Source organism: Paroedura picta, chromosome 2 (assembly GCF_049243985.1).
Source record: "Paroedura picta isolate Pp20150507F chromosome 2, Ppicta_v3.0, whole genome shotgun sequence".
Lineage (NCBI taxonomy): Eukaryota > Metazoa > Chordata > Lepidosauria > Squamata > Gekkonidae > Paroedura > Paroedura picta.
Window position 1 is genome coordinate 135,680,753 of NC_135370.1, and position 13,972 is coordinate 135,694,724.

Sequence of the window (13,972 nt, forward strand, 5' to 3'; positions counted from 1 at the left end):
CCGGGTGGAAAGGTAAACTCGATCCCCCGGTCGGATCTCCTCAGCTGGTCGTCTCTTCCGGTCGGCGTCCTCTTTCTGCGCTGCCTTGACTTTGTGGAGCTGCTCCTGCAGCGACTTCCAGCAGCTCCCGGCACGCTTCCCCCACTCGCGAAGGTCGGCCGATTCCCGGGCGGGGACCTCTCCAAGCTCCGGGAAGTGTCTCAGGTCTGTCCCGTAGACGACGGCAAAAGGCGACATCTCCGTGCTGCTGTGGTCTGCGTTGTTGTACGCGAACTCGGCCAGGGGGAGCAGGGGCACCCAGGTGTCTTGATGATAGGAACCGAAGCACCGCAAGTACTGCTCCAGTACTTGATTAACCCGCTCGGTCTGCCCGTCCGTCTGGGGGTGGTAAGCGGAGCTCAGCCCTTGCTCGATGTCTAACAGGCGCAGGAAAGCTTGCCAAAACCGGGACACGAATTGTGAGCCCCGATCGGAAATCACCTTGTCCGGCAGCCCGTGCAGTCGGAACACGTGATCCAGGAACATCCGAGCCAACTGTGAAGCACTGGGGACACTGGCGCAAGGAATGAAATGGGCCTGTTTGGAAAATAGATCTACCACCACCCAGATCACCGTTTTCCCCTTGCTGGGAGGCAAGTCTGTTATAAAGTCCATGGAGATCACTGACCACGGCCGGGTCGGGACCTCGAGCGGGTGCAGCAGACCTTTCGGCTTGCCAACCCCCGGCTTGCAGGTCAGGCAGACAGGACAACCACTGACGTAAGCTTTTGTGTCCCGCCGCAGACTGGGCCACCAAAACCGCCGCCGGGCCAACTTCCAGGATTTTACGAAACCGAAGTGCCCGGCGGTCTTAGCATCGTGGCAGAGGCTGAGGGCTTCCCGTCGTAGCCCTTCCGGGACGTAGACAGCCTCCCCCCTCCGCCAGAGACCGGAGTCCAAAATCAAAGAGTCCCGGAGCTCAGCCAGCTCCTCGTCTGCCCCATAGGCTGCCACTAGGCGGTCTCGGAGCGGGGCGGTCGCCGGGTCGGGCTCCCATTCCTCCCTGGCCCGCCGCCTAGTGACGACCCCCCGTCCCAGCTGCTCCTCGCCAAACACGGACCTGGTGCAGGGAGCGTACCCCTCCCCATAATGCGGCAGACGGGAGAGGGCGTCCGCGAGGAAATTCTCTTTGCCGGGGATGTGACCAAGCTTGAAATTGTACCGCGAAAAGAACTCCGCCCACCTCATCTGCTTGGCGTTCAGGGATCGCGGTTGCCGGAGCGCCTCCAGATTCTTGTGATCTGTCCAGACCTCGAACGGCTCCTCTGTTTCCTCCAGCCAATGCCGCCATTCGGTGAGGGCGAACTTAATCGCAAACGCCTCCTTCTCCCAGGTAGACCAGTTCCGCTCCGTTTCGGCGAATTTTCGTGAGAGGTAGGCCGCCGGCCTCAGCTGTCCCGCCTTGTCTCGCTGCAGGAGAACCGCCCCGGCTGCTGCGTCGCTGGCGTCGACTTGTACCACCATCGGCTGGGTTGGGTCGACGTGCAGTAGCGTGGGCTCAGACGCGAAAGCTTGCTTGAGGGCCAGGAACGCTGCCTCCGATTTCTCATTCCAGCCGAGCGCTGCGCTGGGCCGCGTGGCGCGAGGACCTCTCCCCTTGGTACCTAGCAAGTCCGTGAGGGGAGCCACTACGGAGGAGTATCTGGGGATGAAGCCTCTAAAAAAGTTAGCAAACCCCAGGAAGCTTTGTAGCTGTTTCCGGGTGCGGGGCCTTTCCCAGGCCAGCACCGCCTGCACCTTCTCGGGGTCCATAGCTATGCCCTGGGCTGAGATGCGGTAGCCCAAATAGTCCAGGGAGGGACGGTGGAATTCGCACTTAGCCAGCTTCACGTATAGGTGGTTTGCCAGCAGGCGCTTTAACACCTCCCTCACCAGGGTCACGTGCTCTTGGGGATCTTGGCTGTAGATCAGGACGTCATCCAAATAAACCACCACCCCCTGAAACAGAAGGTCCTGCAACACCTCATTAATTAGACTCATGAAAACCCCAGGTGCCCCGCTTAAGCCGAACGGCATCACTTTAAATTCGAATTGTCCCAATTGACAGTTAAACGCTGTTTTCCACTCATCCCCCTCCCGGATGCGTACCCGGTAGTACGCCTCCCTTAGGTCCAGTTTAGTGAACAGAGTCCCTTTGCCCAGCCGGGCCAGCAAATCCGGGATCAGCGGGAGGGGGTAAGCGTTCCCCGCTGCGATGGCGTTGAGGCCCCGGTAGTCCTGGCACAGCCGTCGGGACCCATCCTTTTTCCGGACGAACAAGACTGGAGCTCCCATGGGACTGGAAGCGGGCCGGATGAAACCTCGGGCCAGATTTTTATCCAAAAACTCCCGGAGGTCCTTGAGCTCACCCTCACTCATCTTGTAGATGCGCCCTTTGGGTAGTACCGCCCCCTCTGGGATGTTGATAGCGCAGTCCGTGCGGCGGTGTGGGGGTAGCTCGTCCGCTTCCCGCTCGCTGAAAACGGCTGCGAGGTCTCGGTACTCTGGCGGGACCTCGGGCTCTGGTTTCTCCTGCTGCGCCGCCGCCGCTCCCCTGGGACGCGCCGCCGTCCTCTTGTGGCTGGAATTCTCGTGGGGGACCCGATGCCGTGCACCCACCGTCAAGTCGAACTTCAGGGTCCCCGCCCGCCAGTCCACCACGGGGTTGTGTTCCTTCAGCCAATCCAGGCCCAACACCGCCCGATATCCCGCTACAGGGACCTGGATCAGCCACCGCAGCTCTTGGTGGTCCCCTATGTGGATGGCGATAGGACCCACCTCTTCTCCGAAAGGTCCCCCCTGAATCGGGCTGCCGTCCATCTGGACGAAAACCAGGGGAACCTTCCGAATGCGCTTCGGTAGCCCCAAAGCCCGGGCTATCTGGGGGTGGACCATGCTGTGGTCGCATCCAGAGTCCAAAAGAGCCTCCCCCACCCAACTTATTCCGTTCTCCGGGTTCCGGAGCTCTAAAATTACCACGTTCGGAGGTCGCGCCTCATGCTGCAGGGGTTTTCCCTCGCACCGCGGGACCTGCTGCCCGGCGCCGTCTACAGCAGGTCCTGGCCGTTTCCCGTCGCCTGGGCGCTTCCCGGTTCGTTGCGGAGGTCCTCCGCCCGGCGTGCCTGCTGGGGGCGTGTCGCACCTCCCCCCTGGGAGAGCCCGCGGTCCTCCCCCCCTTGCCGTTGGCACGCTGCTGCGAAATGTCCTGACCCCCCGCATTTCAGGCACAGACCTTCCCGGCGTCTCCTTTCCCGCTCGGGGTTCGGGGGTCGTTTGGGGCGAGAGTTGTCGGGGCCCGGTCTCGGCGCCTCGGCTGACCCGCCTTTGGCCTCCCGGGGGGGTGCGGCGGCCCAACCCAGGCTGGCTTCCAGCTTGGCGACCACAAAACACCACCCCTCCAGTGTAGACAGATCTTCTTCCGTCCCCTTGATCACGGCCCATTCCCTGAGCTTCGGGTTAAGGCCCTCCCGGAAGTACTCGATTTGGGTCTCCTCGTTCCAGGAGAACACCTTGCCTGCTTCCCTCCGGAAAATGTCTATATAGTCCATAACCCCCCTAGTACCCTGTCGAAGTCCCTTGATCCGACTCTTTGCCTTGTCCTCAGCCTGGGGGTCCTGGAATCGTCGGCGGAGCGCGACCACGAAGTCCTGCAGGTCCCGAGTTGCCGGGTCGCCGCGCTCGGCCAACCCTAGGTACCACTGACCCGCCTTGCCCTGGAGACACGATGCCACCCCCCAGACCAAGTCCTCGGAGTCCTCATACCGGTCTCCATACCTCCGGGCATGCGTCAGCGCGTGGAGGAGGAACTGCGGGAGGTCGTCCGGCGTCCCGTCGAAACGCGCCTTAAGCTCTGGGGGGGAACGTTTTGGAGAGTAGTCCGACCCCCTCCGGATCCGGGATTCTCGGCGTCCGCCGTCTCGTCCTGCTCCGCTCCACCGGCTACCAACTTGCCCAACGACGCCGTGCCGCTCCCTGCCTTGCACGTCGCTCCTGCGTTGGTCCGGCTCTCGCCGCCCCGTCGGCTCACCCGCTCCCCCGAGATCCTCTGCTATCTCGCCTCTCCGCTGGCCGTCTCGCCTACTCGGGACTGAAAACTGCTCCGGGTCGGGGTCCGGGGCCCGCTCACCAGTACCGGGCTCGTCCTCGTCGCTGGAGACGTCCTCACTCGACGCGATCCCCTCCGCCGTTGTATTACCAGTCCCCCCGGGCCCGGCCCGAGCTTGCTCACGGGCTTCAGCTGCCTGCAAGCGCCTGGCCAAGTCCGCCATGGCCCGCCGCAGGTCCTCTAGGGATTCCTCAGGTCCTACCGGGCGAAGCGCCTGCCTCAGCTGGGTGTCCCAGGTTGGGGCCAACCCCCCAGACCTCGGCGCGCTCCCCGCCGTGCTTGGGAAACCCATGGCCCGGCGCCTTCCCTTGGCCGCCGCTGCCGAGGGTCTCGGGGTCCCGGACAGCTGCTCCTGGCCCCCCGATTTTCGGAGGAAATCTCCCGGGGACATTAAACTCATGTTCCCGGGGTTCGTGGGGGTCGAGACCGCCCCGTTGCTTGAAAACGCCATCTCTGGATCCGTCCCGATAAGCGCTCGGATGCGATGCCGACCCTGGAGTTCGGTGGGAAGCTCTTACGATGTCGGGAACCCGCTTGCTAACTGAAAAAACAGGGTGCCCCTTTGAAGAAAACGTCACGCCAGGCCTGGTAAACGATACAACAGGAACAAGCTTTATTTCAGCAACGTGGAGTCCGCTGGTATGGAGTAAGAGCTTCCACCGAACTCCAGGTGGAAGCTCCCTTTTATACAAAACCCACCTCCTTAGGCTGTATTGCCCCACCCAGTACTTGCGGAGGGAACATGCTGATACAATCATGACTCATGCACATATGCGAGGTTTTCCGGGGTTCCTGATGGCCCATTTTCCTGGAACAAAGGGCCATCTCCGGGCCCTTGTCAAAAGGTGGAGGGGGACATTGAGGTTCTTTAGCGGCCATTGCCACCTCAACGATCGGGTGGGGCGCCCAGCTGCCGGCTTGCCTATGATCACCATGCCCTACCTCCGTGATCGCGGGCGCCTCTGATGGCGGGGTTCGGTCCCGTTCCCAAGCCACCAAGGACCGAACCACGACACCATACAAGTGTCATCCCTTTTTCAAAAATGAAGAAATGTTAAGTGAAAGTGGTGTATTAAAGTTTTTTCTATTATCCTCTTTACTTGCATACTCTGAAAATATACATGCCATTTCCATGCACATTAAATGGAAGGGGTATTTCAAAATGTGGTAAAGATCCTCCAACCCTCTGAAGCAGCTCTGGGGAAGGGAGAAGACTCGGTCCATGAACATGTCCATTCAATGGATCCAGCCCAGTTTTGTAATGTTTTGTGGCATTACAATCTTTGAAGCTACACTAATATGAACATAAAGATATATATCAAAAGGTATGGTTTGGCTGAATATTCACATTTTTCTTTGTGACCTCTATAGCCTATCTCTAATGCCAGAAACCTTGTCTATACATACCCATGAAAGTCAGTGACAACTACTGAACTATATCTTTCTTGTTGATATATAATTTTTCCAGCTCCAGATGGCATTCTTAGCAAGAATCAAAACACACAGGCAAAATTACCTGAGATTTGTCTCCTCCAAGTACATTCACCATTACTTCCATAACTGTCTCATGCATACCCAGGACTCTCATTAAATTAGGATGCTGATAAAATACTTTGTTGTTCATTATATCTCTATGTGGAATAAGAAGAAACAAATAAAATTTAAAAAACTTTTTAATGTTACTCTATCAGTAACGTGAATTTCTGTGTTTCTTTTTGTAGTCCACAATATATGACAAAGACAAAATTCTAATGACTGTAACACATATTACCAGTTGTAAATTCTGCATTTTCTCTTGCTACCTTACAACTGTATTGACATATAGCCTCTGATTCAGCAGCACTTGTGTTCCCCACTACATATTTTTCATAATGCTATTTATTTATACTGTAAATTTATATATTCAACTTATTAACATACTTAATAATCTTTCAAGCCAAAAGAAACATATGTAACCGAACCTAGTCCAATGTTCATCATTCAGCTAAAATGAAGAATGGAAACTCCTACCAAAGCTGCTACTTATAAAACTTCTTTGACACTTTATTTAAATGTGTGTTAGAACACTTGGTTAAATATACATTGACCTCATCACCCTCACAGTGGGTAATTACAATGGACATGCAGAGTAGCTTCAAATTAGAAAGCAAATACTTTGCCTTGCAAAGCAGCTCAGACAGACATAGCATCCCATACATGGTGAAGTCTTCATTGGCTCTAATTAGACTTCAACATTAGCTAAAATAAACTGCTTTCCCCCTCTGAATTACAAAAGCCAGATAATGAGTTTGCTCACAGGCAAGGAGGGTCTCTTACATACTCAGGTGATGCCCAAGGTATGCAATAAAAAGGATTTTGTATACAGTAAAAAGTTAAAGAAAAGTCTTCAAAAATGGTGAAGGGCAGAATGTGGAGAGTAGCTGAGTATTAGTAAAGAGGGAAGATTGTAGTGGGGAGAAATCAGCTTGATAACCTTGAAAGGAGATAAGAATTCATAACTGTCTTCCCATGCATTCCCATGCAATTCTGAGTCCTCACTATGTTAAACATTAATGTCAAAATCTACCCATAGTTAAGAAAGAGAACACATATACTGTATACAGAAAATTCCATGTTCAGTCCTCAATGTTTCTACCACTAGTCAGAGCAGGCAGTTGTATGATCCATGGGATCTGAAAAAGGGTGATAAGTATGGCTGTTATGTAACGAAAGCAAATATAACTGAGCCAAAACAATGTCTCTGCCAACAATGCAGTGTCAGGCTTTATACTGCTCTTAAACCTCCACTACAGCCAAGGCTCAAGACATACACAAAAAGTCTTCATAATCATGTAGCAACTTGATTATTAAGTTAAAAGGAAAATGTTTATATTTCATACCCTAAGCCATTAATCATAAGCAACTCCTCTTCTTTCCCCATCCTGACACTGAGAAGGGAACGAATTTGACCCAGTGCTGCTAATAAATTGATTGTATCCTGCACAGAGGCAGCACTTATAGTGTAGGACTTCCTCAGAGCTTGCAGTAGCTCACCAATGCTGTCATATTGCCTTCGAAGGAGGTTAAACATAATGCGAACTAATTCTGGATCTTGGATCTGATCTTCTTGAGCCCAGCGAACCATAGTTTGAGATATCAACTCCTTCAAAGTAGCTGAAATGGAAGGTGAGGAAAGAGAACAAAATTAAATATAAACCACCTTCAGCAAATAAAGCATTTCAAAGGATTATTTTAATTCAATAACTTGGAAAAACAACTAGCAATGGCAGTAAAAGGGATTTACAAGAGACTTTAGACAGGATACAACATTCACCTTCCCAAGCTGAGCTGAAAAGTCTTACATTTGCACATGGGAAGGGGGGCTTGTCAGTTTCCACTTTCAACTGCATCTCCTTATGTGCAATTGACACCTGCTCCAACCGGCAGGAATTTGGGGGCGATCTTTGATGCCTACCTTTCCATGGAGGCTCAGGTCACAAAGGTAGGCCGAATGGCATTTTTTCTTCTGCGCCAAGCACATCTACTACTCTGAACACCTGGCCACAGTGATCCATCTGGTCACTTCCAGATTAGACTACTGTCACTCAGTCTATGTGGGCCTACCCTTAGCTTTGACCTAGAAATTACAGCTGGTACAGAATGTGGCCGCAATGGTCCTCACTGGTACATCTTGGAGGGCCCATATCCAGCTGGTGCTACGCCATCTGCACTGGTTACCAGTCTGTTTCCGGATCAAGTTTAAGGTTCTGGTTTTAACTTTCCAGGCCATGCATGGCTTGGGCCGGGCATATCTGTGGGACCGCTTGTCTGCCTATGCCTCCTGCAGGTATGATTCTACTGGTGGTCCTGGGCCCCCAGGACATTTGCCTGGCCTCGACCAGGGCTTTTTTGGGCCTGGCCACAGCCTGGTGGAATGAGCTCCCAGAAGAGCTAAGGGCCCTGCCGGAGTTATCAGCTTTCCACAGGGCATGTAAGACGGAGCTCTTCCACCAGGTGTATGGTTAAGGCCAGGGTAAGGGCACAGAATTACCATCAGGGGATCCCTTAGAGCTGGTGAGATCAGGTCCCCTGCTCCTAAGGAAAGAGCTTGGACTGATAGCTAGACAGGGTGGGGGGAGGAGAATAGGAAGGTTAACTCCAACTAATAGCCATCTTTAATATGTTTTAATGTGCAAGGGATTTTAAGGGTTCTGTGTTTTTATCATTTTATTGTAAACCACCACAAGTCTTAGAGATTAGAGGTATATAAATTAAAGAATAAATAAATAAATAAATGCTGCACTGAACTGTACTCCAGAAGATTACATACACTTTAGGACTTATAGTCTTACTATGTATACTCAACATGCACTTCAAATCTGATGCTAGAGTTTAGTCTTGGGCCCTGTTATGCCTGTGAACCATGGCACTCCTAGTCATTTGCCCCAGAAATGATCCTCCTAGCAATTTGTGGTATTGTAAAAAGAGCACCCTCCAGTTAGCAATTTTTCAGGATACTTATTGAAGGTGATGTGTTCATCAGTGCAGAGAAAAGGCAAGCAAAGATTCAATTTGCTGGAAACACCTTGTGACTTACAATACCACCCTAACTTTCAATTGGCTTTGTTTGCCTTTTTTTTTTACAGTCATTAACAAAACAGCAGGATTCTGTTGCGATTAATGTATGAAGAACACAGACTTCTCTGAAACTTGAATTCCCAGTTTTCATTATCAAAGCTACATTTCCTGCAGTATCTCTCTTGAGCAGTCAAAATAAAATTTATATCCAGAAGTCAGCTTTTGAAGGTAATTTTAGGTATGATATTTATAAATAACAAACGATTTTCAGCCAGCAAGAATACAGGATGGTGAAAGATCCTCTGAAGAGATACTCAACTATAACATTGAATCTCTTGAGAAGGAATAGGACAAAACATATATCCTTTATTTATGTTTCTCTGATCTCTAATCCCTTAAATTTGTTTTTTTGTAAATGTAGAGAGGATCGGGGCCTACATTCCCAGTGTACCTGAGGGACCTCCTTTCTGCCAACATCCCCTGAAAGGCTTTATGCTCTGTCAATACCATCCAGCTATTGATCCGCCCTGGGGAAAAAGCCTCTAAAAGATGCTGTAGATTTAAGGCAAGCTTTCTCAACCAGGACTTCATGAAAGCATGGCTTTTCTTGACAGCTCTGGAAGGGTTCCTCAAATGGGTGGGAGTTAATTAAATTTTAATATATATTTTTAATTTATTAAACTTTTATTGGGTGATATGACTTAATATGGTCATGTCAACCTGTCCTCCGCCCCTAAAACAGCCAGTTATGGGCCTGGAGAGACTCAGAAGGGGAGGGGTCTTGGGTAGGCATGTACACGGCTATGCTTCCTAACCATATTCTGCATGATGGTGCCACTTGTGGAGTTTCTTGAAGTCTGAAGAATGTTTCAGGGGTTTCTTGAGAGTAAAAAAGTTGGGAAGGCTGGTCTAAGGAGATAGATATGGATGTCAGAAGGATGGTAGGCTATAACGATTTAATTAGTGGCCACATAGAAACTTTTACAACGTTATGTGTGAATGAGAGAGAATCCTAACATTTGATGGGATTTTATGCAGTCTAGGTATACCTCAATGGTTCCTACATTTAATCTTTTTATTATGCTGCAACAGACTAATGCAGCTATGGAACAGATACTAGTAGCAGAATTACTAGTTTTCCTAGTCTGATCTTGTTAGAATTTCAAAACTAAGCCAGTCAGTACTTGGATAGGAGACCACCAAAGATTTAGGCTGCTATGCAGAGGAAATAAATGGCAAACCACCTCTGCTCAACATTTATCCTGAAAACTCCACGAGGTGGAACTTTAAGGGCTCACCATGAGTTGATTGAGGCTCAATGGCACACTTTACCTTAAATCAGATATTATATTATTATCTCCAGATGGGACAATAAGAAAATATACAGTTACAGCTATATTTCAACAAGAGAATTGTCCTTTTCTTCTTTAAAAGTAAAATAAAATGAACCAATACAGATGAAGCTCTTACTAGGATATTTTTCTTCCTCCTCTGTAGTTCTTCTCTTTTCAGTTTTGGGTTGCCCTTTTATTTTGTGTAACAGAGAACGTAGTTTACCCGTCCAAGAAATATCATCTTCTTCCTCCTCCTCTTCTTCTAACGGAATGCCTAAAGGGTAACACATTTAATTTGAAACAAAGTGGAATCTATGCTTTGCCAGAACTCCCAATGCTGAGCTGGTTCCCTAATGCAGTGGTCCCCAACCTTTCCGAGGCTGGGGACCGGCAGGGCATCGGGCCGCGCCCCCGCGGACCGCGCCCGTGCGGGCCACGCCCGCGGATCGGGCCGCGCCGCGGGCCGCGCCCGCGGATCGGGCCGCACCGCGGGCCGCGCCCACGGATCCGGCCGCACCCGAGCCGCGCCCGCGAGCCGCGCCCGGGCCGCGCCCACGGATCGGGCCGAGCGGGCGTGGCCCGCACAGGCGCGGCCCGGCCCTGATTGCCTCTCCCCGCCTCCCGCAGTAAGAAGCTTCCCGGGCCGCAAGCTTGCGGCCTGGGAAGTTTTTTACTGCGGGGGCGGGGCGGGGAGAGGGAGCCGCGGCCCGGTGCCATGGCCTTTGCGGCCCGGCACCGGGCCGCGGCCCGCAGGTTGGGGACCACTGCCCTAATGGACCCACCTACTTGGTCCCATTACATGGACCCTTTCCATAAGCCCATCAGTTTGCAAACAGGAGGATTATTAACTTAGGGGAAAGGAGTCAGAATGTAGAAACTACCATGTACTTCAAAGAATTCTGATACACATAACCAGGAAAAGGCATACTACTATAGTGGCTGCAGTGGGGTGTATGGGTGCATAAGAGTGTCTATATGGAAGACAGTAAACTTAGTTCATACATTTGTTCTGAGAGAGGATGCTTTTAGGTAGTAGCTCTTTCAGATGTCTCAAAATAAATGTATCAAAACACCTGTTTTTTGGGGTTTTTTTGTTTTGCTTTGCAGTTTGTAAAGAGAATATTTGTGATGACAATTCCAAAGATTTTATTTTGGCACTTTTCCATTTAATTTTATCAATATCACATTTGTCAGTTAAATGCAATTATTAAAAAATAGCTTTTCAGAGGCAACAAAGAAAAAATGCCAGCAGAACAGTTTTATATCAAGTACAAAAAAGTCAATCATCTACCGCAATGAATCAAGAGGTCATCATGAAATTCATATAGCTCATCTCGAATCTCCTCTGGGCAAGGACAATCTTCTCCTAGTTGAAAATTTAGCAACATATTAATCTGAAATGATAAAATTAAAGATCATTGATGTTACCAGCCATTCAATATGATATGTTTGAATTCATCTGCAGTATAGGTGTGCAGTTTCAGGTTCAAATATACTAAACCCCAAAAGTATCATTATTTCCCAATATTCCCAAATCCCAATAACAATACAGTATTTGGATTTGGTAAATATTTGGGAATACTGATTTTTTTTCCAGCTCCACTATAGCCTATGGGTACCAATGTTTCTTCATTCTGACCAATGGTCCCCATAAGCTATAATGAAGAATCAATCTGGGGTATCTGGGGCTCTGGGGGAGAACTGTTTTTGTTTTTTTTAAGTAGAGGCAGCAAAATCACAGAATAGCTGCTGGTGCTTCTCCTAAAAAAAAAAAAATCAAAGAAAGTACCCCCATATTCTATTGTTTCCAATGGAGGGGAGAAGGCACTTAAACTTTAAAGAGAATGCAGTCCGTTTAAAATTTAAAAACGTTTTTCAAGCCGTGTACCTGTCTTAATCCTTTGCGGAAATACAAGCATTTCAGGAGCAGCTCCAAATGCAACTCCCTGTTTGCCCCGTGGTTTGCAAATGTTAGTAAAACCAGATTCCGTCCCATCCCCTGGGAGGGTATTTGGGTTACCTAAAGTGGAAGCTCAAAAGGATCAACCTGGCTTCCAACCTCAAAGGATAACATTTCAACTCCAATCAAGCTGCCTTTCTTCCTGCTGTCCTCCCCTCTCATCGATGCTGTTCGTTGTAATTTTGAACATGATTGTGTTACAACACTAACCTGCAGTAGCATAAGGATAACACATACACACACACCACCTCCCCCTACCTCCTTCTCCAGTAAGAAGAAAGAAAGAAAGAAAGAAAGAAAGAAAGAAAGAAAGAAAGAAAGAAAGAAAGAAAGAAAGAAAGAAAGAAAGAAAGAAAGAAAGAAAATACCTGTTCTTGCGGAGGAGAACGAAATTCCTTTGTTTTCCTGGCAGTCAAAGCAGCAGACATATTTAAGGCTTGCATGAGTTCATTATATCTGTATTTCTGATTATACTGCAGTTTTGAGACATAAGTGTCTGCAAAAGATACAATGGCTTCCACTCTGTGTTTCAGCTCGCAGTCACAGAAATAATTTAGCAGCTCACACACCTAGTACAGAAGTAGCAGAGATTCATTATAATACACCTATTATATCATGACACAATTACCAACAAAAGAGCTACAGCAAATTATCAGTGGTAATTCTAGTTTGCAGGCAAAGTAAAGAACTTCCCTTATTTGCCTATTAAGCTATGGGATAGTTAACAAAGGAGAATGAAAATTTTATAGGTGAAATATGAATAGAGCCCATAGTATATTAATGTGGTTCTCCTGTTTCCCAGTTGTTCAAGTGAGGGCAATCACTTGCCCCTTAGATCCCTGCCTGCCTGTCTTGGCTGTCCAGATCGGGCAACAAGCGGATAGGAGGCCCCTTGAGGGATATTGTAAATCTCTCCCTAACATCGGGAGATTTCTCTGAGGGGCTCAAGGAGGTAGCGGTGCACCCTCTACTGAAGAAACTATCACTGGACCTGCGGGATCCCGCAAGCTACCGCCCAGTCTTGCATCTTGCGTTTCTGGGCAAGGTAGTGGAGTGGGCTGCAGTGGATAAGCTCCTAGCATTCTTGGAAGAAACTTTGACCCTAGACCCATACTAGTCTGGCTTCCGACATGGCCATGGGGAGGAGACTGTGCTAATTGCCTTGACAAATAATATCCGGCGCCAGCTGGATCGAGGTAGTTCGGCCATCCTTGTACTTTTAGATTTGTCGGCCCCTTTTGGGCTCCCATGTGGAGCACCTTAGGAGGTGATACTCTCCCCTACACTTTTCAACATCTATATGTGTCCTCTAGCCCAGCTGGTTCTGGGCTATGGGCTGGGTTGCCAACAATATGCAGATGACACCCAGCTCTACTTCCTAATGGATGGCCAGCCAGACTCCCCCCCACCCCAGATACATTTGCCAGGTGGTTAGAAGCAGTGGCTGGATGGCTCAGGCAGAGTCGCCTGAAACTCAACCCCTCCAAGATGGAGGTTCTGTGCCTGGGTACAAGATCAGGAAGCACGTCTCCCATGCCTGGATGGGGTGCAATTAACACCGGCACCAGAAGCCAGGAACTTGGGTGTGACTGTTGATGCCTCCCTTTCCAAGGAGCCCGAATGGCGTTCTTTCATCTGTACAAAGTGCAGTTACTAGTACCCTACCTGCCCTCCAAACACTTGGCAACAGTAATCTATGCAACGGTCACTTCCAGACTGGACTGCTGTAACTCGCTCTACACGGGCCTACCTTTGGCTCTGACCCAGAAATTGCAGCTGGTACAAAACATGGCTGCAAGGGTCCTCACTGAAATATCGTGGAGGGCCCATATTCAGCCAGTGCTACGCCATCTGCACTGGTTACCAGTCTGCTTCTGGATCAAGTATAAGGTTTTGGTTTTAACCTTTAAGGCTATATGTGGCCTGGGTCCTGCTAATCTGAAGGACTGCTTATCTGCTTATGCCCCCCTCAGGGCTCTTCGCTCTCTGGGTATGAAT

At 49.7% G+C, this 13,972-nt stretch overlaps 1 protein-coding gene across 1 annotated transcript in view; it reads right to left on the reverse strand.

Annotated features, from left to right (window-relative positions):
• Positions 1-13,972, reverse strand: part of RYR3 (ryanodine receptor 3) — a 367,896-nt gene that overhangs the window by 180,104 nt on the left and 173,820 nt on the right. Inside the window, exons 36-40 of the mRNA XM_077322945.1 lie at positions 12,343-12,543; positions 11,306-11,408; positions 10,151-10,288; positions 7,003-7,276; positions 5,640-5,754 (exon numbers count right to left, since the gene is read on the reverse strand). Of these exons, the coding sequence (XP_077179060.1) occupies positions 5,640-5,754; positions 7,003-7,276; positions 10,151-10,288; positions 11,306-11,408; positions 12,343-12,543 (831 nt within the window). The remainder of the gene's footprint in view (positions 1-5,639; positions 5,755-7,002; positions 7,277-10,150; positions 10,289-11,305; positions 11,409-12,342; positions 12,544-13,972) is intronic.